This window comes from Sturnus vulgaris, chromosome 29 (genome assembly GCF_052056855.1).
Source record: "Sturnus vulgaris isolate bStuVul1 chromosome 29, bStuVul1.hap1, whole genome shotgun sequence".
Classification (NCBI taxonomy): Eukaryota; Metazoa; Chordata; class Aves; order Passeriformes; family Sturnidae; genus Sturnus; species Sturnus vulgaris.
The window spans coordinates 2,966,195-2,992,272 of NC_142271.1; the positions used below are offsets into that span (position 1 = coordinate 2,966,195).

The 26,078-nt window shown below is 42.2% G+C and overlaps 1 protein-coding gene across 2 annotated transcripts; it reads right to left on the bottom strand.

The window, feature by feature from the left end:
* Positions 1-1,625: 1,625 nt before the first annotated feature.
* On the bottom strand, positions 1,626-25,858 carry MAPK14 (mitogen-activated protein kinase 14). Of its 2 annotated transcripts, none has more exons than XM_014872770.2 (12): positions 25,453-25,858; positions 18,607-18,736; positions 16,397-16,455; positions 15,919-16,030; positions 15,370-15,399; positions 14,911-14,958; positions 14,371-14,485; positions 13,334-13,405; positions 5,845-5,924; positions 5,244-5,322; positions 4,797-4,970; positions 1,626-4,032 (listed from the first exon to the last, which is right to left on the bottom strand). In XM_014872770.2, exons 1-12 carry the CDS (start codon positions 25,566-25,568, stop codon positions 3,965-3,967), a joined length of 1,083 nt encoding a protein of 360 aa, XP_014728256.1. In that variant the 5' UTR covers positions 25,569-25,858; the 3' UTR covers positions 1,626-3,964. The 2 variants fall into 2 exon arrangements, with proteins under 2 accessions (XP_014728256.1, XP_014728255.1); XM_014872769.2 differs by lacking the exon at positions 5,845-5,924 and adding an exon at positions 7,923-8,002.
* Between the last annotated feature and the right edge of the window lie 220 nt (positions 25,859-26,078).

Below are 26,078 nucleotides of genomic sequence, written 5' to 3' on the forward strand. Positions count from 1 at the left end.
GGTCACCTGCAAAGGTGTCCCCACAGGAAACGCACAATCAGGGGGCAGGGAAGATTCACTGTGCTCTGGCCCTTGTGCTCCTCGAGCAGCCCCAGGAGAGCCTGGTGCTCATAAACACAGACAGGGACAGGGCACCATGGCAGGGTCTGTCCATCAGCCCCGGCTGCAGCAGCAGCACAGCCCGGAAATAATCCACGGCGTGGCTGGGTCTATAAATACACCTGTGAGCAAAAAGTGTCACAGCAGAAGCTCCTGATCCTAAAGCAAACATGTAACAACTCCTCATTTGATGAACCCAGCCCTGGCTCAGCCGCTGGTGCAAACGAGGGCAATCAGAGCCCAATTAGGGAGTCCTGAATAGCTGGGGCGTGTCTGGGCTGTACTGAGATGAGTTAACTTCAGTGACCAAATCAAACAGGAAACTTCAGAATCATGGAGACCTTTAGGTTGGAAAAGACCTTCAAGATCAAGTCTAACTATGAGCCCAACTCTGCTAAGTCCACAAAAAAAAGTGGTGGGATGACCTGAAAATCCTTCTCCGGGTACTCTCTACAGTGCAGCTGGGGCTGACAATCAGGGTTACAATTTTGACCATGCTTCACTTCTAGTAATAAACATTTCATCATGGGCCTACCCAAACTCCCAGCATGTTGTTCCCACCTGTGATGGCCCCATCAGCGACTGGAACACAGCTGGAGAACATTTGCAAGTGTTGCATGGTGAGTGCTCCGTGTTAACTTCATGAGTTAAGTAATTTGATTTTATAGATGTAGTTTATTTTTTCCCCCAGTTCAGTTCTCACTGATTTTAGAATTTTTTTGCTGATGAGGATATATTGTAACAGCACATTCTGGAATTTTAAGTCTTGGGTATTTGGGATTGTGTTTTTTTCTCCCAGAAAACAACAGGACTGGTCCTGTTTAGGCTTTTTCCCCCCCTCTCCTCAAGCTAGCAAACAGCAAAAGTTAACAGGAAGGCTCATGGAGCCGAGAGAACACCCCCAACACTGTTCTGTTTCTTTCCTCAGATCAGTTGCTGTGGGAATGGGGAGCAGCTGCCTGGTTGGGATCAGCACCACCTCCCTTGGTTCATCAGGGCCTAGAACTTCAGTGATTGTGGGTTGTGAGTGAAGAACAGCTCTGGTCAACCCGAGTTCTCCTGAGGGAGTGACACTGATACACAAGAGAAGCTGGAAAAGCTCCACTGTGGTGATCATTCCACCAACAACTAGATGGCAGCTGAAGAGGAAAAAAGGAATCACTTTTAAATAGCAAATAAACACAGTCCAGTCCTACTGGGGGAGGGTCCCAGGTCCAGGGAAGCAGCAGGACTCTGCTCTGTTAGTGTTCAATTAGTGCTGCCCTGCACTAAACAGAAAATAAAAGCTTGAGAGGGAGGGGGGTAGTTCTGTGTCCAGTACTAACTCAGGTTATTTTTGTAGCAGAGAATTCAGTGGGGACACAGACAAGAAGCCCCATGGCAGCACAGGCAGCAGCCAAGGCATGGCCTGGTCTCCTCCCAGCCATCACACCCAGGATCCCCCCCAGCACAGCAGAGAAATTCACACCATGCTAAAACTCAACGCTTCAGTGCAAGAGGTTTTCAAGTACCAGCAGTGCAGTAAATCTGAAAAATAGATTTTATTTTTAACCAGTGGTATTGTGACATCTTATCTGGCATAACCAATTACAGCAAAATCCATGGATAGAAACAAAATAGCAGATCTCTGCTTTTGGGTGCAGCGTCCTGCCCAGCTGCAGCTGAGCACAGCAGGGCACTGGCAGCAGGGAGTTCGTGTCCCAGGGGCTCCCTCAGAGGACAGACTGCAATGAACCATTCCCACTCACACACACAGACACACACACACACACAACACCGAGAGTTTTTAAAAATCTGTAGCAATATTTCCGCATGAAATCACACTGTAGCATCTACACATAAAATGGCTGATAAAAATAATCTTGCTGTAGGTTTACATAGGATATCTACATTTTCATTTGAATACCCAGACTGCTGGCCCAGCAGAAAAGGGAGGGTTTTTTTTGTCTTGATTTTGATGGGCTGTGGAGAGTTTTATCCTAGAGCACAACAGAGCTGCTCTCTTCACCTCAGCCCAGACCTTTATTGAACATTTGGCCTGAAGAGATCGCTGGGAAATAGCCTGGGAAGAATCAATGGCTTTGTCATCCACGTCCCATCCCTTTGTGCTGCCTCTTCAAACATGGGGCAAAAACACTACAAAAACACTCTCTGCCCCACAGGTAACAAGAATACAAAATACTGCAAAAGCCTTTCTGCTCACATACACGGGGACATTGCCCACACAGGATGCCTGCAACAAATTAAAGTCTAAAAATGTTTCCTCCAGAAGCCCTAAAATTGGGCTCCTGAGCTCCCCAGCTAGAGATGGAGCACACAAACATGCTGAGAAACCTCCCTCCTGCCAGTCTCTAACTCTGGGCACTTGGCTCATGCAGAGTCCTAGAAAATACAGAATATTTGAACCATGTTTGTATTCAAACATACTCCCTTCTCATGTTTCCTCAGGCAGAGATCAACCTGCTAAGAAATAGCCAAGAAGCTCTTATGTGAGAGGATAAAAAAACCTTCTAGTAAATGTTAGTTTTATGTATATAAATATTTGTATTTAAAGATACAGACAGTGAAAGGGTGATTGTGTGTTTATGCATGCTTATTTCTTTGCTTTGGGTTCCAATACTTAGAAAACAAATCTTTTCAGGAAATAACTTAAGATCTGGCACAAGATACTACAGTCATTTCTTTAAAGAATATTTTTTACACTTGATCTCCCAAGAAATCTTTCAGCCCAAGCTCTCCTCCTCTGCAGGGAGGAGGTCAGAACAAAGAAAAAGGTGCATGTTTCTCTGTTGTTGGACATGACATCCTTCCCTCGTTGAAGCCTCTAGGATGGCAGGTATTTCACAAGGAGCTGCAGCACAGGAGGAAGGGTGCTGTGATTTTATGGCACTGCCTGAGGTACTCAGTAAACACTTCACTGATGATTGAACTGCCCCCAGTGCCATCCCCAAAAAATAAGGACAAAAATCAAGCAGCTCTACATGCACATACAGCTACAACATGCAAAAACACACCACCTTGTAGGGAACAGAATACACAAACGTGTGGCTAGCAAGGATCTTCCCCAACCTCTGGCTCGTGGGAGATAATGCTGAGAAGCCTCAGAATAAGAGGAGGAGGAGGAAAGGGAAAAACACAGGAATACCCAATCCAGGGGTTGAAGTTGTTGCCTCAAAGTTACTTCCCAATTACATTGAGTTCATGCCTGGCTACCTGGGAGCCTTCACCCTCAAGAACAGTGGGTCAGATTTCCACCCCAATCTTCATTTCCCCTCTCTCCCATTCATTTAAGGCACAAACATATTTACAGTTTCAAACAACATCTTTTCGTGTTCCAATCAGACACTGGAAGGCCTTGACACTCTGCTGTACCAGAAGATCTGGATGTGAATCAGACACCTGGCATTGAACAAGGACATTGAACATCCCTCAACCCCACCTTCAGTCCTGAAGAAAACAGAGGACTCCCTAAGCCTATAAACCAACTTGCATTCTTTTTGAGGTTACTCAGTTGTAGGAGAATTGATAAATGGCAATGATTGCAACCAAACCTTTACCTGTCACCTTCCCCACCTCACCCCAGCAGTGCAGACTGGTGGTGCACTGTTACTCTGGAAGAACTAAGTGCAGTCAGAACAGGTCTCCAGAGGCTTGCCCCAGGCTGTACACAGAATACAAGAGCATGCAGCATGTTTACATAGACTCAGCTTCCTTCCCTCCCCCCTCCCTCCCCAGTTCAACACACACAAAACCCCTCCACTAAGGAGAATATTGTTGTGATGAGGCACTTGAACGATAATTGGAGAGTCCCTATGAAAAGGCCTTCCCTTCACAGTGAGTGGGACAAACAGAAGAGAGCAGTTTCTCAGGACTCCATCTCCTCTTGGTCAAGCGGGGGTGGCACAAAGCTGATTACTTCATCATAAGTCAGGCCTGGGGGAGAAGTGGGACAGAAACTTAGCAGCAGGACTATGACAGCACTACCAGACACACCTTCATGCAAGAAAACCTGCAACAATCTCAAATGTTCTAACAGTGTTTTAACAAAAAGTATTGTTTAATTAAGACCAAGAAGAAAAGAATGGTTACACCACTCTCAGAGACCAACATACCCAATAGAAGATACTTCCAGAGCATTGAGGAGATGTAAGTTTGAAAAAAAAAAAAAAGATGTTTGTTTGCTCCTAGTAGTAATTAGTTACCAGAGACTATGCTAAATATGCACACAGTGTGTGGTAGATTCACTCAGTGTAACAGGATCAACAGGATGACCACATTTTTATTGTTTTTTTCTGTGCCTCTAACCATGGCTTAGTTGAACCTCAGCTCATGGGGTGGAGAGGAGACTCATCAAGGTCTGAGAGGGGCAGCTCCAATCTCTGCTCTCTGTGAGCAGTGACAGGATCCAAGAGAGTGGCTGGAGCTGGGTCAGGAGGGTTGGATTTCAGGGAAGGTTCTTCCCCCAGAGGGTGCTGGGCACTGCCCAGGCTCCCCAGGGAATGGGCACAGCCCCGAGGCTGCCAGAGCTCCAGGAGAGTTTGGACACTGCTCCAGGGATGCCCAGGGTGGGATTTTGTGGCCGTGCAGGACCAGGAGCTGAACTCCACGATCCCCGTGGGTCTTTCCAACTCACGACATTCCATGATTCTACAACCACAAGAGAAGCTGACTGTGTCACTGCCCTCCCCCAGACTCACTTTTCCATTCTTCAATCTCGAGTTCTCTGCTTTCAAAGGACTGGTCATAGGGGTCAGCCACGGGCTCATCATCGGGGTCGTGGTACTGGGCGAAGTAGGCGTGGGCCAGCGCCTCGGCGGCCGTGATGCGTTTGTCTGTGTCCAGCACCAGCATCTTCTCCAGCAGATCCACGGCTGCAGGAGCACCACACAGAGAGCATTTCTCACATGAGCTGTGTGACTCTACCCTGAAATGTAAAGCTTCTAAAAGCCCAACATAGATAAGGAATCTGTAGTTTCTCAGGACCCATCCAGCATTTTCTTCCTCTTACACTCCTGGCCCACAAATCCTTCACAAACATAACCCTGTTCTGCATTACTCCTGCAGGCAGAACAAAGCTTTGGGAATCTCTGTGTCCCAGGACATGCTAGCTTCGTTTTCAGGAAAATTTAATAAACAGATCTTACCCAGGGGATTGGCACCAATAAACACATTTTCAAAGTTCATTTTCGGCATGTAAGACAAAGACTGGATGTAGTTTCTCGCCTGTGGAAATAAAAGCTCTGTTGAAGTATCAGCCAATATCCAGCCAGCAAGAGCAAGTAGTTTTCAACCATCCTAAGCACTGGTTATTATGGTCTGTCTCCTTGCTTACTCTGACACTTAGTAAGCACATCAGCATTACCCTGCCCCAACTAAGGCACTCGAGACAGAGGAAGAGCTGACATGAATTGTGGTAAAGACTGGAAAGCAGAGAGGTGCAGGAAGAGCTGACTCCCTGGTGTCCCTGCAAGGCTGGGTGCAGCCTGCCCTGCTGTCCCTTGCTGAGCTGCACAACACAGCACACAAAGCCAAACCAGCTCTCAGCCAGGCTCTCCCGACTCACACGTCTGTGCTTGAGCACGCACTGTCCAAATCTCACACCTTCATTTAGCACAAAAATCTTGCAGAAGAGCAGGTAGTTAGTTGCCCACCCCATGCCACATGCAAGCATTTAATTCCCAGAGGTGGTGAACACTCTGAGTGAAGCCCTGCCCTGCAGACCCCCTTGCTGTGCTCAGATCTCACCTCGTGGCTGGGCATCCTGTTAATGAGATATGCAGGGGGCGTTCCCGTCAGACGCATGATCTGCTGAAGCTGGTTAATATCTTAAGTGCCTCGTCAAGGGCTTTGTTAAAATCAGTGCAAAAACCATTTCAAACAGAAAACAGTCGCATACAAAAGCATCTCTTCTGCAAACCACAAGGCAAAAGCCATACAGGCAGGGTCCACTAATTTTTTCAACTACCTGTGAAATGTTCAGCAATTACACGAGTGAACACTTAAAGCAATGGAGAATCACTGCTCAGTTGGTAACTGCCAGTACAGAAAGTATTTCTGTCCAATGGAAGTAGCATTACACTCCAACAAGGTTGTGTTCACATTTCCCAGCAGTTTTAAGCCAACAGAGGAGACATTTCCTTTGGCTGAGGCTACTCCACAACATTTTCCCTGTGCTGTGCAGCTATAGACAGCTTCAGGAAAATGAAAAAAAATGAAAATAGAAACCAAAACTGTACCCTCTGTACTGGTTACCAGCTTTTTTTTTTTTTTTCTTGCTGCATAGAAAGTGCTAAAGTTTCTTGTGGTGCAAAGTGAAACTGGCTCACAGCTGACACCTTCTGAAAGGCTTTGAGTGCCCTTTGACTGGGCTGGGTGACAGAAAGCATTAAATGCAAGATTAGCAAAACATTAGCACTGCATAAAACAGAGTTAGCAGGTATCAGTGAACAAGGAAAGTGAGAGTAAGTAAAGTAATGCAGCAGAAAACCAGAGTTTGTTATAGTGACACACGCAAAACCATCAAACACTAAAAAGAGTTTTGCTTTTCCCATACAGTGGAAAAAAAAAAGTAGAAACGGTATTTTACTGCTTTTTTTTTTTTAAACAGACTTGTTTCAAACCTGGATAAGAGCAATTATTTTTATTGTGCAATGATGTTTAAAAAAAGAACCACTTCAACTTACACACACAAATTAATCTTCTGCTTAATTTAGTCAACCTTCCATCTTATGTCTCTTGCTAATCCCCCTGTACTTCAAACACCAGAGTAGCCTTAAGGTCAGTTCACAGGGCAACCAAATCAATCTGGGTTATTCAGCTCTAATCTCTCCAAAGGTGGAACATCCCAGGGCTTTTTACATTGTTGGGATATCCAATTTATCAGGTTGACCCATTTATCCCAATTTGCACTGCACATGCCTTCAGCAGGTGTGATTCAAGGCTAATCTCACATTTGTATTTACAGTCACTGTTACAAGAACATTAAATTGCAGCACAACATAATCTTCTCAGCACTTTGCACAGCTCTGATCGTCTGCTGCACCTCACAGACAGCAGTGACCTCAGTGCTCCCTGTGCATTCACCTGCTAATCCCTGCCTCTGATTTCTTCACCTTCAGGAACAGGTAGAATTAAAGGCCATTTTACACTGTCTTTGCACAAATTCACAATTCAAGTGGCTGAAAATAGAGGTCACCGTCCCAAACAGGGACTGCAGGAAGACTTTTTGCTGCTCCCTTGGTAAAGGGGACCCATACAGCAACATCCCACATTGCACAAGTGCAGAGCAGACTCTGCTGTGTGCCCTGGAACAGCTGCTACAGAAAGGCACCTAAAAGGCATTTTCTGCTACAAAAACAAAGATATGGCAGCAGTATTTCAGAAATTAATCACACTACAGAAGGGACTGTGTGTGTTTAGAGGATAACACACCTGCTCCTATTTAGAAAGATCCCTGGGTATGCAATCTGGAGAAATAACAACTGAGACAAGCCTCAAGCTCTTAGCTGTGAAAAATACTTCCCCAGTAAAACCTGATCATACAATAGATCACAAAGCAAAAACCCACAAACTGAGAGAAATGTCACGAAGCAGTAAAATGAGAATATGAAAGGATGAAATCATACCATAGGCAGAGGTAAGAGGAATAAAGATCAAATACACAAAGCATAAGAACTTAAAGCCATCCAAGAGCAAAGAATTACAAAGAAAGAAAAATAACAGAAAATAAATCCCAACACATTCTACAGATAGACTACAGGAGAACAACACACAAACTTGGGACTTCTGAAAGGGCAGATATTACAATCAAAGTGTAAACTCACAGACTCTGAGGAGATTTTCTTCAAAAGCTCAGGCCCTGGGGTTCCAACGAGTCTCAAAATGAGCTTCAACTGATCAATATCTAATGATGGACCATAAAGGAAAATGCTGGGAGAAATCAAAATGAAAAGTGCAACACATCACCCTATTAATGCTGAAAATTAATTCCTGCCATGGCCTTGACTGAAAAGCTATTTTAGGCAAACCATATTCATTCCTCTCGTTTACAACTGAATATAACTGAGCTCCCTCTGTATCAGTCAGATTGAACATCTTGTCTACCCCACATGCATTGAATCGGGCACTGCATCCTGAACTATTTTGGAGCAGCAATCATTTGCCCCACTGGCAAAGGCTGAATTTCCATGCTCCCTTCACCCCCTCAGGCCCCACACCAAGCTGCAGTTAGCAGGATTAGGTTGCATTAGTGACAGCTGAAGTAAAGCAGGAGGCTGGAAAGGGTAGGCACTCATTATAAGAAAGTCAAGGCTTTTTGTGAACACCTTCCAAGCTCACTCAGCCACTTCTAAAGCTCAGAAGGGGAGGAAATGATTGGACCCTGCAGCATCACTTCACCACGGCCAGGGCAGCTGAGCTGGCACAGGGGCCTGCCCTGGCACCTCCTGGACACCTCCTGGGCAGGGGGATGAGAGCACCTGAACATCCCTTCTGCCCTGCAGACCTGCTGGAGCAGCAGGGAGAAACAGAGCAGGGGCTCAGGTTTAACACAGGACTGTGGAAAGCTCTCAGGGTGGAACAGTGCAGATGGAAATGTCTGAGCAGGAGCAGAGCTCCCCCAGGGCACTGCCAGCCTGAGCTGTCACCTCTAACAAGGCCTAGGTGACAAAACACACAACTGAGGGGGGAAAATCCATCTAAGACACTTTTATGTCTAAATCTCAAGACACTAAGGAGACACAAAGCATCCCTTTTCAAACCATCAATGCATAATCTCCCTTCTTCCCTGAATTATCCTCCACAGGGATTTCAGACTGTCTGTAATGTTCATATTTGCCTTTAAAATGATACCAACGTAGTTACACAATTTTTTTTTTTTTTAGACAATCTTGTTTTCTGGGATCAATGCCTTCCTGATAGCTGAAGATACAGCTGCAGTTCCTTCTTAGAATGTCTTTTGAGTACTACAAGAACTCCAAAAACTGTCAACCTGTTCAAAAAAACCCTAGAAAACAACTCAAGAGTTCCTGTAATACTAGCAAACTCTGTATGAAGGAAATCACCAATGCTTTGCTAAAAACCTTTATCTTTTGAGATCAACTTTAGACCAAAGTTTTATCTATCAAATTAATTAAGAGACCTGGAATTAGCATTGTCAGAACAGCTGAATTAATTTTTCACTTATAAAGTTACTTGGCAAACTTCTAGCTACTCTAAACATTCAAAATCTAAGAGTAAACCCAATATCTAGTTGGATTTAGCACAGCTGAATTGCTAATTGAACAGTCAGTGCTTAAAATGAGATCAGAATATCCACTGCTGTAGGAGAATTAGCAAAGGACACTCTACTAACCACAACTGGCTCATTTAAATTAATTTTCTTCAGAGCTATTTAAAACAGTCCTTACTTCTTTCATTTATTCTTGTGCAAGCAGCAGTTGAAATGCAAATTTTAGAGTGCTAGCATGCCACAGCTCAGTTTAAATACTAAAGTTATTTAAAGTTATATAAAGTTATTTAAGATCCTGTGCACTGGTGTGCCAACAATGTTCCTGCCCTGTTTGCTAGTGGAAGATACCTCTTAAATAAAGAAGAAAAAACACAAATATGGAACTGGCACTGCCAAAACCCAACCCTGTTTCTGGTTTTAAACTGCCATCTGTAACCTGCTGAACTGAGCATTCTTTAACTACAGGGCCCATCACATCCCAGAGAAATGAGCCACAAGCAATTAAAGACAGGAAAGAGATTTAGTAAATACAAAGCAGAAGAAAAACACCACATGTGCATGGAGAAGGAAACACAGCATGCAAACCCCAAGTGCCATCTTTAAGATACTCCCAAGGACTGATGAGGGATTCTAAAATTGAGAAAATAATCTGCAATCACCACCAGCAGCAAATCTCACAAGATTGCAAGAGCTTATCCAGGCAAAGCAAAGTTCCAAGTTGTTTTAGCTGCCACCACAAGCAAGAATAAGGTGTATCAGAAGAATATGTCATTTCAGACTGGTTAGTTAGCATGGAAGTTTCATAATAGTGAATAAAAATAGCAATAAAAACACTCTTCAGAGTTTAAGGGAACACAGTCAACTTAAAATATACAGAAAAAGCTAAACTAGTACAAGAAAAATCTAGAAATTCTTATTTTTACTTTATATGATTTTATGTAAGTCAAATATTCAAAGTCAACTTTCCTACTTACTTGTATGAATCATTCACATTACAAGAGCTGTAAAAATTTAATATATGTGACAGATACAACAATACCAACAAGAAAGCCTCAGCTGAGCCTCCCATGCACAGAACATGTTGAGTTGGAAGATCCCACAAGGCTCAGAGTCCAATGCCTGAAGGACTCTGATTTCATCACCTCCTTTTTTGGTCTCCCACAATCTTGATCCCCTTCTCCACCTCCTGGCAGAGATTTTACCAGTATTAGAAATGCATCTTTCATCCAAATGCTCCTACCCACAGATTACAATAGGAATAATTCAATTATCTTACATTCAGTTGTAAATTAGAAGTATTTCAGCAATCCTGCAGAGCTAAGCCCAAATTAACCACAGGGCTTCTTTCTAAGAGTATCTCAATTCTTGCTTTAAGTCAATGACAGCTGTGTTTAGAATCTCTATAGATACAGAATTTAAATTCAACATTCATTTATCAGAGCATAATCACCACAGGCAGCATTGAAGATCATCATTTCAGAGTCCAATTTTATTACTTACCTGATGAAATGAACTCACAGCTTACCTGCACTGAACAGGTGCATCCCCAGGCTGTACAAAGAAATAAGTGATGGACTGTAAATATCATCACAGCATTTCTGCCAAATCCTTGGTGAAAGGGAGCAGCACCTCAAACAAGAACCCTCTGAACAGGGGGGTGATCATCCTGAGAAGCCATTACATATCCTGTCACTCCAATTTTGGAAATGTAAGGCTACACAGTTGAGAAAATTTACATCTTGAGACCAAAAAGCAAGAACTACTTCAAATTTTCAGTTGTCCAACAGGAGCACAAAGTCACATTGCCTCCAACTGCACAGGGAATTTTCTAGAACTGCAGTGGATTTGGATACACCACATCTTGGCTACTGGACACAAGGCAAATACACCTTGAATTATTCATGCTAATATTAATTCCAAAGTCAGTAAGTCAGCAATTGTACAGTGACACTACAGGAGGAACAAGGGCCTCTGCAAATCTGGGGGTACAATGAAATTATTGAGCCCAGAACTACCCAACAAGATCTAAACCTGGAAAACCCCTTCAACTCTCTCCTAAAATAATGCACATATGAAGATTTCAAGGAGCCTTCCAAGACAGAAAGAAACTTGAACTCTTATCTTAATTCTGCTTGCTGTCTTTACATGTGAGCAAAACTGGAGTGAAAGCTGCCAGCCTGGGGCCTTTCCAATCCACTCAGAACCAACCCTGCTCCCCTCTTAGTTTTAACCTCACGTTCAAAAAGCACAACCAAAGTGAGGAACCACACAGAAGGACTGGAAGAATTACAGTACTACAAAGTTTTGTCGAAGATAGGAAAGGATTGGGTCTGTTTTTCTTAAATCTAAGCAACTCAGAACAGAAAGAGCATTTAATTAAAAAGCATTACTGCCATTTGCAAAAGAAATTGAGCATTTAAAGTAAATTATCACAAGCATCTGCTGAGAGACATAAATTAGTCAAGTACCTTATTATGATAAAGCAAACAAATTAGATCCTAGAAGTAAAACTTCATTTTGCATTGCAGATACCAGTGGCTTTAACTTACAGCTAAGAACAGACTTGGAGAAAAAACTTCTCAGATTTAAAGAATCACCATGTTGTTCAATTCATAAAAACCACAAAATAAATCAAAGTCATGCAGTATTTCTCACACATTGCAAATCCTATTACAAATATTTTAGTTGAAAGCATCAAGTTCTTTAAAATCTGAAGTGTCACTGTTGCTAGGGCCAAACAATAGCAACAGTTTAAAGGCTTTTGCTTTGAATGAACAATTCTTGGTATCTCAGTTTTTCTTAAAAGAAAGAAAAAAAATCTTTTCAAACCAACCTACACATGCTGAATCAACAGATAAAAATATACCAGCTTTTGTTTAATTCAGTTTCTGTCTCTGACAACAGAAAAATACAGCAGAGATGACTACACAGCACAGTACAACAAATCTAAAAAATTTAGAGAGAAATTATGAGATGGAGTCAAGCAGAAAAAGAAGAGAGGATAAAGTTAAAGCACACTGAAAAGGGAGGTGACACTGAAAGCTGGAATGAAAGCTTCTCCTCAGGAGGGAGTTCTGGAACCCAGATGTGTTCTGAAGGTTAATTAAACAGAAGGCAGCAATTCCAACACCAGCTTTCTTTTCATCAAGTGCTAACATAAATACTAACAAATTAACAAAAGTTATTACAATGAACAAATTGTAGTTGAAATAATAAACTTGGGTAAAAGGTGGGCAATGTAATTCTCTCTGGCAAATTAAAGCCCAATTTCTAGGCAATGAAAAATCTTGCCAGTACTAAATTACAGCCCAATCTTGTGTGGCTGAACAAAAATCTTAAGTGCAACAATTTGCATCAAGTCTCACTTCCAATTTCCTGGGGAAAATATGACCAAATCTCACAAAATCCTCTCAAATTTGCCAAAGTGTCCTACCCAGTCCACTTTGATGAGGCAACAAAAAAAATTTTGAAAAGATCTTATTAAAGGTTGATTTTTCACATCAGTACAAGCACACTGTGAAAGAAGTTCACAGTCTATTTACAGCCAAGCATGGAAATGGAACCTAAACATTTCAGAGCAATTTTAATGAGAACCTTGGCACTGAAGAATCTGCAAAACCACTGCTTTCACAGCCAGGATACCTCCAGGATAAAAAGAAGAGAGGCCAGAAGGGAATCACATTTGCAAGAAACCTGAAGCATGAGAGGATTCTTGGCAGGCATCCGTGGAAGTGTTAGCTAAAAACTCAACTAATAAATTTAAATAAACTTAAAGGAAAGTAACAGAAACAAACAGCATGTACATCTAGTGATGACAATAGACAATAAAGAGGAACAGATGTGCAGCAAAATCAAGAACTCACCTCCTTGTACTGTGATTAAAAGAAACCATTAATTTAAAAGCAAACAAACAAAAGTCCATAACTAAACCCAGACTTCATTTTCTTGTCAATGATGTGAAAATGAAGATCTAATTTCAAAAAAGAAATTACTTCTAAAGGATACGGTCTGTGCCAGGGAACAATGTTCTTCCAGTCAACAGTTCAGCCATGATGCATCCCACTGACCAAATATCAACTGAACAAAATAAAACAGAAAACAAACCATGATGCATAAAAATACAGTCTGAGCAGAACCATCCCATCCAACCAGTGCAAACAGCTCCATCCTTAATCAGACTCATGGCACTGCAGCAATCTGAAATACACTGCAAGCCAACTGATACTGTTCTGTGTCACCTAAAACTTATAAATTTCTGTTACAAAAACCAGAAATCAAGATCAGGCAACTCTTCCTTCCAGACTAGAACATGGATCTGAACACCAAAGAGCTGGGGAGGAATCTAAACCATCAAAGAGGAATAAACCTGTCCAAGAGACTCTGAGGAATGGATTTGCATGTGGCTTTACCTAAATGCTACCCAACCAACCACCAACTACTGCATGTATGCCCTCACATGTGACAAGAGGGGAAAAAAGCCCATGAGGGACTGATATGTGAAATTGGGGAAGCACATCATTTTCTTTGGTGCTCTCCTGTACAAGAACTATTCTCAGATTTTGATTTTCTTCTCTGAGCCTGATCTGCAAGTATTGCTGGAGAGAAGATACTGGAAACTGTGAGGATGATAAATCTGTGAATAAATGGCTAACAGGAGAGGAAAGGATGAGAGATTTATCCACTTTTTATCATTTCTTCACACTATAGCTCCAGACATTCTCCTCAACCAGACACATTCCAGACACTTAATTTAAAAACCACTCTGCTAGGAAAAACAAGGGATAAGTGCTGACAATATTTTGCTGATTGCAGTTTCAAAGGTTCAAATTTAAAGAAGCCTGGTAAATACTATCACAATGATTCCTAACTTCCATCTGACAGGCTGTGGTTCAAATACCAGCTCTGAAGGATAATTACCAAGAGTGCCAACTTATGCAATCAGGTGAAGGGGAAGCACGTGCAAGGAAAATCTCTTTTTCTTCTCCATCATAATTCAGAAACTTGACAAAACAGAGAATTCTTGTGCTGGCTAAAGGCATTACCTGTCTGGTTGTAGTGCATCCAGTTGAGCATGATCTCAGGAGCCCTGTACCACCGGGTGGCCACGTACCCGGTCATCTCATCATCCGTGTGCCGGGCCAGCCCGAAATCCAGGATCTGCAAACACACAACACCAACCACTGCAGGGCAACACTCAAACTGCCCAGCACAAACAACCAGGCAAGCAAATCACTCAGCTGGGGACAGCAGAGGTGGGAGAGATGTAAAAAACAGATTATGAAACCAAATTTCACAACCTGTGAAAAGACACTAGGCTACAACAGTGTAGGACTTGACAATCAGAATTATGGCTGGGTATCTTGTCTCCAAAATAAGTAAACACAAACTAAAGCTGTTAACTCTGCACTTTCATGATGATTCACTAAAAGCACACAAAACCCACATCCTTACAACTCTACAACTGGGAAGCACATTATGATTTTTCTATCAAAGTATTTTCAAAAGGAATTGTTTTGACACTTAAGTTGCAAGGGACATTCACTCAAATCTGTCAAACAAATCAGGTTTTTTTATTACATTACCTTTAGCTCACAGTCTTCATTAACAGCTAGGTTACTAGGTTTTAAATCCTAAAAAATTAAACATTAGCATTAACAGTGGAATATGTGTTGTTTCACAAGTCAGAAATAGATAAAATTTTAAATGCAGATGATGAAAATACAGATTCTGAGTGCAAACACTAATTTTGGATAAATTATTTTATCAGTCAGAAATCTCTCCTGTGGTTCTCAGATGTGTCACATATAACTGAAAATACAACACTGCTTCTGCATATTTGTATTTAAGAGAAAAGCTAATTCACAAAGGAGAATTATGGATCTTGACAACCATTCCCCCTGTTCAATCTTTTTACTACTTAACCAAAATAATTCTCAGAAAATTTTCTCTTGTTTCTCTTGGTGCTACATTGTAGAAGTCTGTGCTTCATTTTTAAAAGATATTGTTTCACTACAGGAAACAATCTTAGAATGAATACTCACCCTGTGTATTATGTCAGCTGAATGGATGTACTGTAAAATAAGATGACAAAATTTATGTAACAGTCCAAGCAGCCACCTCCTCATCTCTTCCCTAGAAAATACTGCCCTAGCCCAGCCCACACAATTCAGATGCTGCAGTCTGGCTGCAGAAGGAACCAGCTGTGTCTGTGGGTTCCACCAGGTGGGTGTTCCAGTTTGCCTCTCCTTAGGAACACCCAGGGGTGCTGCCACCCCAGTGGAACAACACAAGTAAACAAAAACCTGAAGAAATGGAAAATTCACAGCCAGAGCAGACCAGAGGGCATCACAGTTCATCATTTTCCAGACTCTGCCCATAGGAACACATAAAAATTATAGGTAACCTGACTGATGCAGAGCTCCAGAGGGGCAGAAGTGAAAGCTCAATAATAAAACATTATTCTACAATACTTTAGGGAAGTTCTAGAAGCCTCTCTATGCACTCTTTGAATCTCTGAGGATTCAGCATTCAGCAGGAACTTCCAGCCCCATGGTGAGCTGTCCCCACCCAGGGAGGACAGGGGCACTCACCTTCAGGCCCCGAAGGATCTGGTAAATGAGAAACTGCACGTGGTCATCAGTGAGCTTCTGGCATTTCACAATGTTGTTCAGGTCTGCTCCCATGAGATGTGTCACCAAGTACCTGTGAACAAAAGCAAACACGTGGGCTATGAAGCAATCTCTTGAATAGGATTAGGATAAAAATTCCCCATAAATCTCCAGTAGCAGAGCTGACTGTCCCAAAGCACGTTGTTCAATGAAACACAGATCGTGACACTTTAAATAATGCAGCAAATTAGTACAGTGATTCCAACAGGACAGTAAACCACAGCAAGGGAACAATTCTGACAAGTCCAATAGCTTAGGATTTACTACAACTTTGTGCTGGATTTCAGGATTATTTGTGAGGGATAGCAAATAAATTAAAGAGACATATTTCTGTCATAACCTGGGAGGGATAAGGAGATACAAAAGACATTTTGTTGCAATGTTCAGAGAAGTTACCTACACATCATTGAATTCTTCTAGTGATTTGGCAGGGGTGAACACATCCAACAAGCCAATCACCTAAAAAGAAAACAGTGAAGAGGAAAGCTGTGAAATACATTTATAGCACACTATGATACAGTTACTAAGATCCTTTGTGGCACTGAAGTATTTATTCCAGTAGATGTTTCATTTCCATCTGTTCAGCATTGTGCTTTATGCAAGCTAACAAAGCTCCTGGAACTTGAAAACCTGAGGCAGACACACGTGAGAGCTCTGCAGCTCCATTTACTTCCTCAAATCATCACCAACTAGATACAGGATATAAAAAACCCTTATGTCCAAGCCACTCAAACCACCACACCTTTCACATTTGCTGATGTGTTCTGTGCCACATAAAAATGTTTTTTTTCAAAATTGAGATCTGAATAGTAAAGACAATAGCACTAATATGCCTGCCTGAAGCAGCTCTGATCATCTCTGCATCTGCAGGATTTTAAAATCACAACCTAGATATACTTCCCACAGATAAATGAGGGTATGATGAACTGATAATATATATATATATATATCTGTAAAAAATGACTTAACTTCCTTTTATTCCTTACTCTTAAAGATACATAGGCTCTTTGCAATGCCAATTAAAAATATTAATCAATCTCAGACAATTTTTATTGCTTAATCTTATTAACTTGGGGTTCTTTTTTGGTGTGTCAATAGATAAATCAAAGCTTTCCTGTTTGAATAATATCTCAGGTATGAGTAAAGGTCCAGAAAGAAATTCCTGAGTACTACTGGGTTTTTTTTACAAGGGCATGTCATGATACAAAGGGCAATGGCTTTCCACTGAAAAGGGGTAGATTTACATCAGATATTAGGAAGAAATTGTCCCCTGGGAGGGTGGGGAGGCCCTGGAATGGATTCCCAGAGAAGCTGTGGCTGCCTCATCCCTGGAAGTGTCCCAGGCCAGGTTGGATGGGACTGGGAGCAGCCTGGGACAGTGGAAGGTGTCCCATGGCAGAGGTAGAACTGGATGATCTTAAGGACCCTTCCAAACCACAGCATTTGATATTTCTATGGATATTAGGCAGGATCAGAAGTTACCTCTGGTGCTGAGACAATGCTATCACACAGGAACAATTACTGACAGTAATACACACGTGCATCACAAGTTGCAGGGATGTGAGGCACACTAAAAGCATCAAGATGATTTATGGGATACCAGCTGCTGACTGCAGTGGTCAGAAACACAGCACACAGCCACTCCTGCCACAGCACAAGTTCTGAACAGACCAGCCAAGGAAATCCTTACAATCAGACTAGGCTTGCTTGGCTTTTTGTGCCAGGTAACCCTCCTGGCTTTGCTCAGCCCATGTCCAAAGAGTATTTCCCTTCTGGCAAGCCAGAGTTTGCTGGGACAAAAGAAATCAAGAGCCTTCCTTTCTTCTTGATGTTCTGACAGCTCTACCAAGAGCTGGTTATGAGAAATTTTCCTTCACTGCACACAGAATTTGCTCCAAACACCATGCAGTATAAATATGTTGGCATGTTAATGTCACACACAGAGGAAACTGGTCAGGCAATTGTGTTCTATACCAACTGGAAGCTTTATCAAAAAATAGTTCAATATAACATTTACATTCTGGTTTGTTTCTTTGTTGATGATTTAAGTGGATGGCTCGTATGAACAGCCATCTGATTTCCACCCCTTCATCATCACCCTTTTTTTCCTCCCTATTTTACCCACAGGAATCTAATGAATGTCTGCTTCATAACTTTCTGACATAGGCAAGCCAAAAAAAAAATTAATAAAGCTAAAAACAAACGTTGGGATTTTCTTTTTTTAAATAAATGCTTAACATAACAAAAACTGCAGTTTACTACAAGTAACCAGGAGAATGTGACACCACCTGTGTCCCAAATCCTTATGAACTTAATAAATAGCAATTTTGAGATTATTCTAGAAAATATTAAGATTTTTTAAATACAAAATTGGTTATTGTGGGGTTTTTGGGGGTTGGTTTTGTTTACTGCATGATATTCTACATCAGGAGAGATGAAGCAGTTTTGTTTACTGCATTATATTAGAGATAAGCTCTAATACCTTGGACTACTGCAAGCTTTGCATTCAGCATTAGGAAAAAGCTACGTGCACCAAGGTATTTAAGAGCAATCCTGATGGGTGCTCAGTCCGAGCTCAGGAAAGCGTTTCACAGCCTCTCCTGCACTCACATTTTCGTGTTTCATGTGCTTGAGCAGCCGCAGTTCCCGGTACGTCCTCTTGGCGTGGATGATGGACTGGAAGGGCCGGGACAGCTTCTTCACTGCCACACGCAGACCAGTCTTTGTGTCAAAGGCAGAACTGCAACACACAGCAGCCAAATCAGCAAAATGATTTGTTATGAATGCCTTTAAATCCACACTTCTTCTGCACGGTTATCTGGACACTGAGTTACAGGCAACACCATTCTCCAATGGAAACGATTCCTGGGTATCCTGGTCCATAACCTGCATGCCACCCAAAATCCCCTCATATCTACACAACTCCTGGTTTCTGCAGAAAATGTTTAAAAGATGAGTCTTGTCCACACAGTAAAGAGAAATCTTGTAGAAAAAAAGAGAAATGTTTATGATTTTGCTGTCTGAAGTGCTCTTAAACATAATTATGCACTAAAACTCTGGAGAGAAGAGTACTTGTAAATACTACCACTATTCCTAAACATACTTTAAAACACCACACTTGATCACAAAATGCTATGCTCAAAATACTATTTTCATGGTTTAAATCCATACAAAAATCCAGGACTTGTGCCTAATAAAATCAATTATGACTGTTGTTAATCATAAGTGAAGCTGAAATTAAATTTCTTTGGTAAATTCCATCCAATCACCAAGTTCTGTTACACAAAAGTGCATGTGAATAAATGATACATAACTGTACAGTACCAAAACTTGTCTGTTTAGCAGAAACCTCATACATACAAATAGGATTTTTTCTTAAGAGTCCATGAGGAGTTATTCAATCCCATTCAGTAACTAAATAGATACATACACACATACATACACACAGATATATATCTAGTACAGTAAACTTTTATTTTCATTTCTTATGAAACTTATAAAGCTCTGGTCTGTCCAAAAGGAAGCAAGAGGAGAAAGAGAGGATGTGAAATCAACACCCAACTCAAGACAACAAATATGGGGAAAGTATGGAATGTAAAGAGACACACAAGGACAAGACTGGTTGGTTTTCCTGCTGTATTTATGATTCAGGTGAACTCCTGATTCCATTTAAAAGTTAGTATGCACCAGTCCTTGATAAACATCAAGCAAAAAGGAATGCTACATATTTATAAAGTGTGAAATATAAAGCTTAACTAACAAAGCTCAAAACCAATCCCAAGAGCAGTCCTGGAATAAATCCACAATTGCATATGCAAACCACAACGCCCACCCCAGCAAAGGAGCTATTTGAAATAAATGCAGCTCTCATTTACTTTTAAAGCAACCATCAAGAATTAACCTGCAAAAACACTCTATCTCAAATTTGTTCAGTTTCCAAGGAAATTTGGTAAGTGAAGTTTATGAGAACTAGAAAACACAACACCAGCACCTTTCTATGAGCAGTGACCCTTCCCCCAGGCCCTGGCAGGGATGGAAAATCCCTCTGTGCACAGTGGAAGAAGAGCATCTCCCCCCTTTCTATAAAGGGCACTCACAGAGTGGAAAGAGCCCTCTGGAAAACACACAGGAGTGCACCAGGTCACAGGAGCAGCAACCTGCCAGAGCTGAATTACTCAAGCTACATCAAAAAATCACCTATTAGCAACTACTTCCACATGCAAGTTACCCTGCATGCCTCAGCCTGGCAGACAAAAGAAGCCATCAAGCACTCATTTTTTAATGTTGATTTCAAATTCTCAAGTTTTCACACATCACTAGAAAAAAAAAAAATCAATATTTAAGCGGCAACACTTTATTAAATTTAGAATTGAAGGTTTTTTTCGGCCTCAGGTAAAATTCACCATCTTGCAATACACAAATATCCTTAGTTCAGCCTGAAATTACATGCCACCATTTTACTAATACATAAGGTGTTTGCTAGGACTTAGAGCAAAAATAAGAGTAGTCATCATCATTCAGCACATTAGCACAACAGAAATTAGTCATGGATCTTCACCAGTTTCCAAACATTTCAGGTACAAAATGCAACAAATACCAGTAACTCTTTAATCCTGCAAAGAAAGGGAGCCCCCTGCATCTCAGACCTCCACAGCTCCACAGTCAAATTTCTCTTTTGGTTTCCAAGATTTTGAGATTTCAGAGGCACCAGACATAAGTTAAGTTATTGCAGGATTCAGATGAAATTGAATTTCACTTTTTGCTTTTAAAGTACATTTTTGGGGCCATATCAAGTCACTGTGCTGTTGTAGCAGCTGTACAACCTCCAAGGGAATTGCAGTCAGCAGTACTGGCTAAACAGCAACATGCACAAGCCCAGGAAAGAAAATTCTGTATAACTGCACATTCACAATCTAGACTTAAAGTCAGAACACAAAGTTTGGTCATATTTGAGGTCTAAAGACTATTTCCCCACAGATAAAATCATGCTGAGTAATTTTCTGCCAATACAGATAACTGGCTAATGGTTCCTGCAGAGCTCCAGAACAGCTGTCAGCTGGAGAACATTTTAAAGAACACTAAGCTGCCTTTCATCACAGACTTAAAACAGCTGCATTACACCGATCATATTTCAGCTAAAGAAGCCCAATTAGGAAAAAATTGCATGATCCAGTCTTAAATCCCTTTTAAAACAAGATCAGCACAAATTTAGAATTCATCACACTTTTTTTTAACCTCTTACATAGTAGTGTGCTATGGCAAATGAACTGCATCCACCTCACCCTAAGCGAGCTAAAATTACAATTCTGATGTAACCTGAATTGAATCCAGAACACAGGAGGTAGAAGAAAACAATTATTTTAGAGAACCTCTCCACTAACAGTAACATTTGAAGCAGTCTGAAGAACTGAAGTATGCATGAAGTTACTTATGAGCACAATTTATTTAAATATTAGGTGATCAGAACGTTGATTTTTGTGTAAAGGGTATTTTGCTAAATATATGCTGCTCATTGTGAGTGCCTCTGCAAATCCCAAGCTAACTGAATCTCCTTAGTGCTACCTCTGAAGTTAATTTATGCACTCCTAACCAGGCAGAAAAACACAGTTAGTACCTGACAGTTTGTTATTGACTGCAGTCACTTCTGTACCTGCACTTCAGTCATCACCCTCCCAACACATGATAAAATCAAATATATCATTCTCCTGTGCTAGATTAGCTTCTGCTTCTAAGAAAGCTGCAATAAAAATCTCCCTACAGGACAGATGTGCTCTCACTAATTTCCCTTCTTAATATACCAAGTTCCCCCACAGTCCCAAGTCCCTGCCAGCACTTTCAGAGCTCTGCTCACAGCTTTTCTGTGCCTGCCCTTCTCCTACTCAACTCCCCCTTCCTCACACATCTTCTGCCAATCCTTCCTGTGTGGCTGCTTCATCCCACTCACTTTTACAGCTCTATTCCTATCACTCCTCTCAGATCTGCCACACCTCACTGGAGGAGCAGGCACCTGTCCCTCCAAGCACACACGGATTTGGAGGCACTTGCACACTTTGAGAAGTGATTTAAAAAAAAAAAATCCACGGAGGAACTGTTTCTACAAAGGTGATATTTGGGGTTATTTCATTTCTTCTGCAGCCTAATGTGTTAAAATTTTTTAAATCTATAATGTTTCTCCGGGAATTCTCAGTATTCAAGAAATTCAGCCTCAGTACAACTGTGGGTTGAAATGGGAAGAAATCACAGGTTTTGAAAGGCTGCATCACCTGACAGTCTACATAAAAAAAAAAAATCTTATGCAAGATTTTGAGGAAGAATAAGTCTTGGCTGTTCAATCCTTTCCAAATTAAGGCAATGCAGATATCTTGCAAAGCAATTAAACCAAGTTCCTTATTTTACAAAGGCATCAATAAACAAAGAACAGCTGCAAAAATATAACGATTAAGTAAACTAAGAGTATACCACATGTGCTTCACAGCCTTTTAGAAATTGATGGCAGAAATTGTGAAAACACCATTTTGCTTTGCTCAGAGCTGGCTGAACTGATGCCAGGAGTTGAGACTTCCCTCCAGCACACGCAAGAAATGAAGCAATCCTCCAACTGAATGTGAGTCACCAATCAATCCCATCTCTGTCCAGCAACTTCCCACTGCAACATGTTGTATTGTCTAGGCCCCTCTCCTCCTTACGTGAAATATTACAAAATGGATATATAAGGAACCCTTTTTTTTTTCCAATGGAGGCCTGGTTACAAGAGCATGCAAAAGACCATGTTATATAAATACACAAAATGTTGCAAGAATGAATGAAACAGCATTTCATACAACAGATGCCGTGACAATTGTTACGTGACTTAGGAAGAATCAATCTGAGGATATGTGTAGATTTTTCTCAATGTTTTGGAACTGAATCCCTCTTTGTATCTCCAACACTTGAAGTTTTTAAAAAATAGATCCTGGAGAATACCTGAGCTGGCCATTTGAACCTCATTCTTCCAACACTGCAGTATTTCCTCTCACTTCAGGCAGGTGTCTCAGGCTGCCTGCAGAAAATGCCTCTCCCTCCATGCACTGACTCCACAAGTCAGGTTTGTGTCTCAGGGAGCTCCAAGCCACACTCACAGCACATTCAAAGCAGCCCACAAAAGCTCCATAGTCTAAGTGACTCATCTGGCAGCTTAATGCTTTATTTTTTATTCATTTTCCCCTCCACTTTCTGGAGATTCTTCATTTTCAAATGCCTCATTTTGACAACTTAAACAACAGAGCATTTGATTATATTTTAATATAATAATGCAGTGAACATATAGCAAAATATATTTACCATTTTAAGGATTGTTAAAACATTACTATGTACTATCCCAACAGGGATACACCAAACTCCAAATGAAACAAGGAAGCTCTTTACTAGAGAGAAAAAAATAAATTTCTAAAGGGACAGAAAGCAGAACAAGTCCTTGCAGGGAATACCCTATTAAGCTACCACTTGTAGCTTAATAAACTTCCATAAATATGCAAAGGTTTTTATTGTTTGTTTGAATTTTTCAATTCTGACATACTTTCCATATCACTGTATCTCTTCTGAAAACTATTTTTAGAAGAACATAGAGGAAGTCATTAACACGGGCTGTAAAACGACTCTGTGCCACATGTCTGAAATTGCTTCCAATACAAAACTGTTTCACTTGGTGTGAACAAAGTTGCACAATCTTCCAAAGTTTTGACACAGCAAAACAGGAAATTCATGATGCAAAGTCTTTAGTTACTGGCTGAAAACAAACTTTGCAAGTATTATATGTACAGTGGAAATTGTAGGGAGGGGGAAAAGAAAACAGGAGTGGGGTTTATGATATAGGATCAGCTTTAAAATACAAAGGACAAGGCACCGAGCAAATTAATTTCCCATTACATTTCAGGAGTTGCATAACTCTGTGACACTTACAGGGGTATTTATCAGCTGTGTCAACAGGGTCCTTCATTCACCAAAAGAAACCTGTCTATTCCCTTCCAATAAAAATCATTCTATAATTATATTAAAAAAAAAAAAACAAACAACCACACCTCAGCAAGTATACTGGTTATTCTTGCTACAAAAATGATCAGCCTGGTTTAGTTTTATGTTTCGTTTTAAATGCAAGCCTCTGCACACTTCAATCACAGCATTTAAAAAAATGCATGTTATTTAAGCTCAACTTACCAACAATTTTATAACAGGTTAAGAACAGCTGAGTATTTAATTAAAACTGTAGCACACGCAAAGCAACTTATTTTCTTTGCTAGCAGAATGCAGCATGTGTCCCTCCTTATTATAAAATTGATATCCATAACGTAAATTTGCATACCACGTTAATAAAAGCATATACATGCCTACTTGAACACAACAGCAAAGCAGCTTTGTAATTGTGCACCCATACTTCAAAATTCTGCTCACACTTTGACAGAACCAAAGAACACAGAATAAAAACTAGAACGATCATGTGGAAGATGTTACTTAATCAAAGGAGGCAGTAATCTGTGAACACTTTACTAAATGAGTGCCAAAGTCTAGAGTCAAACTGATTCAAGCACTGCCTTGTCTTTAAGCTTAAGCAAAGTATGCAGCTCTATTTATGTTTAATGATCCACCGCACTTCGGCAGAGAAGCTACAAATTAAGGATGAATTGTATCTCACACAAGTAGCCTGGTTTGTTCCTACTAGGTAAGCATTAAAAACTAAACTCTTCAAGCTCCCTGTATTTCTGCAGGTCTTATACCAGGACTTTACTCTCCCAGGGAGCACATGCTGCAGTAATTCTAGAGCAATAAAACGAGTATTCCTGTGTTCATTTATTATTGCCAAGAAAATACTGGTGCTTGTAAAATCCACTATAACAACTCAGGGATACAAAACCAGCCCTCCCTGCTTCTTTCCTATCAACAAACGCCAGGTTAAAATACAATTGCTTTAAATATAATCTATCCTTCAGGTCCAGAAAGAAACTGGGACAAGAGCTGCCAAGCCCTCAGCTCTGCAAAGCCAGCTAAGGGGGGCTTTACCAGGCTCCATCCTTCTGCACTCCCCACCTACAGACTGCAAGAAATCGCACTGAAATACATCCACATGAGATCATTCGGGGCGGGGGGGGGGCCGGGAACGACACATTATTATCTTCCCCTGCAAAAATGTTTCAGAGCCACCTGCCATGTGGTGCAATCCCCGACGCATTCCAAAGACGAGACTGCGGCTTCCCGGCAGCGCTGCGCGTGAAGCCGGGAGGGAAAATGTCTCTTGCAGGACGCTGGTGAAGAGCTGGGGGACAGGGACCTCTGGGGGGACAGGGACCCCCGGGGGATCAGACAAGCCCCGCTGGCCGCGCTGCCCACCCCGCACGGATCCCTGCAGGGCAGAGGGGGCCGCGGGGCGGGGCAGCGACCTAACGCGACCTCCCCCGCACAGCCCCGTCCCCTCCCTGCACTCACCAGACGGAGCCATAGGCCCCGGAGCCGACCGGGGAGAGGTTCTGGTAGCGCTCGGGCACCTCCCACACCGTCTTGTTCAGCTCCTGCCGGTAGAACTTGGGCCGCTCCTGAGACATCTCGGTTGCGGAGCCCGCCCCGCCCGGCCCGGCGGGAGGGGGAGGCTCTGCCCGCGGCTGCAACAGCACCGCCGCCGCCACTACCTCCTTCTTCTTCTCCTCCTCCTGCAGCAGCAGCACCAGCAGCAGCAGCGACTTCTTCCTTCCTTCCTTCCTTCTTTTGCTCCCTCCCCTCAGCGCTCCCGGGCGGGGGCAGCCCCGCAGCAGCGACGCCCCCGCTGCCGCCGCCGGCCCCTCACGCCCCGCCCCGCGCCGCCGCTGCCCCCCTCCCACAGGCACGGGGGGCGAGGCCGAGCGCGGCCGTGTCACCGCCTTCTCTCCCTCTCTCCCTCCCCGGGCTGTGCCACGAGGGGCGGGATGACCCCGTGAGGCGCGGCCGGTGATCCTGCGGCCAGCGAGGCGGGGGCGCGGGCGTGCGGGGCGGGGACACGCTCCCGCCGCAGGTGGGGCGGCGCAGGCGACACCGCAGCCTCCGCCCCTCGCGGCACAGACCGGGCGGCGCGACCGAGA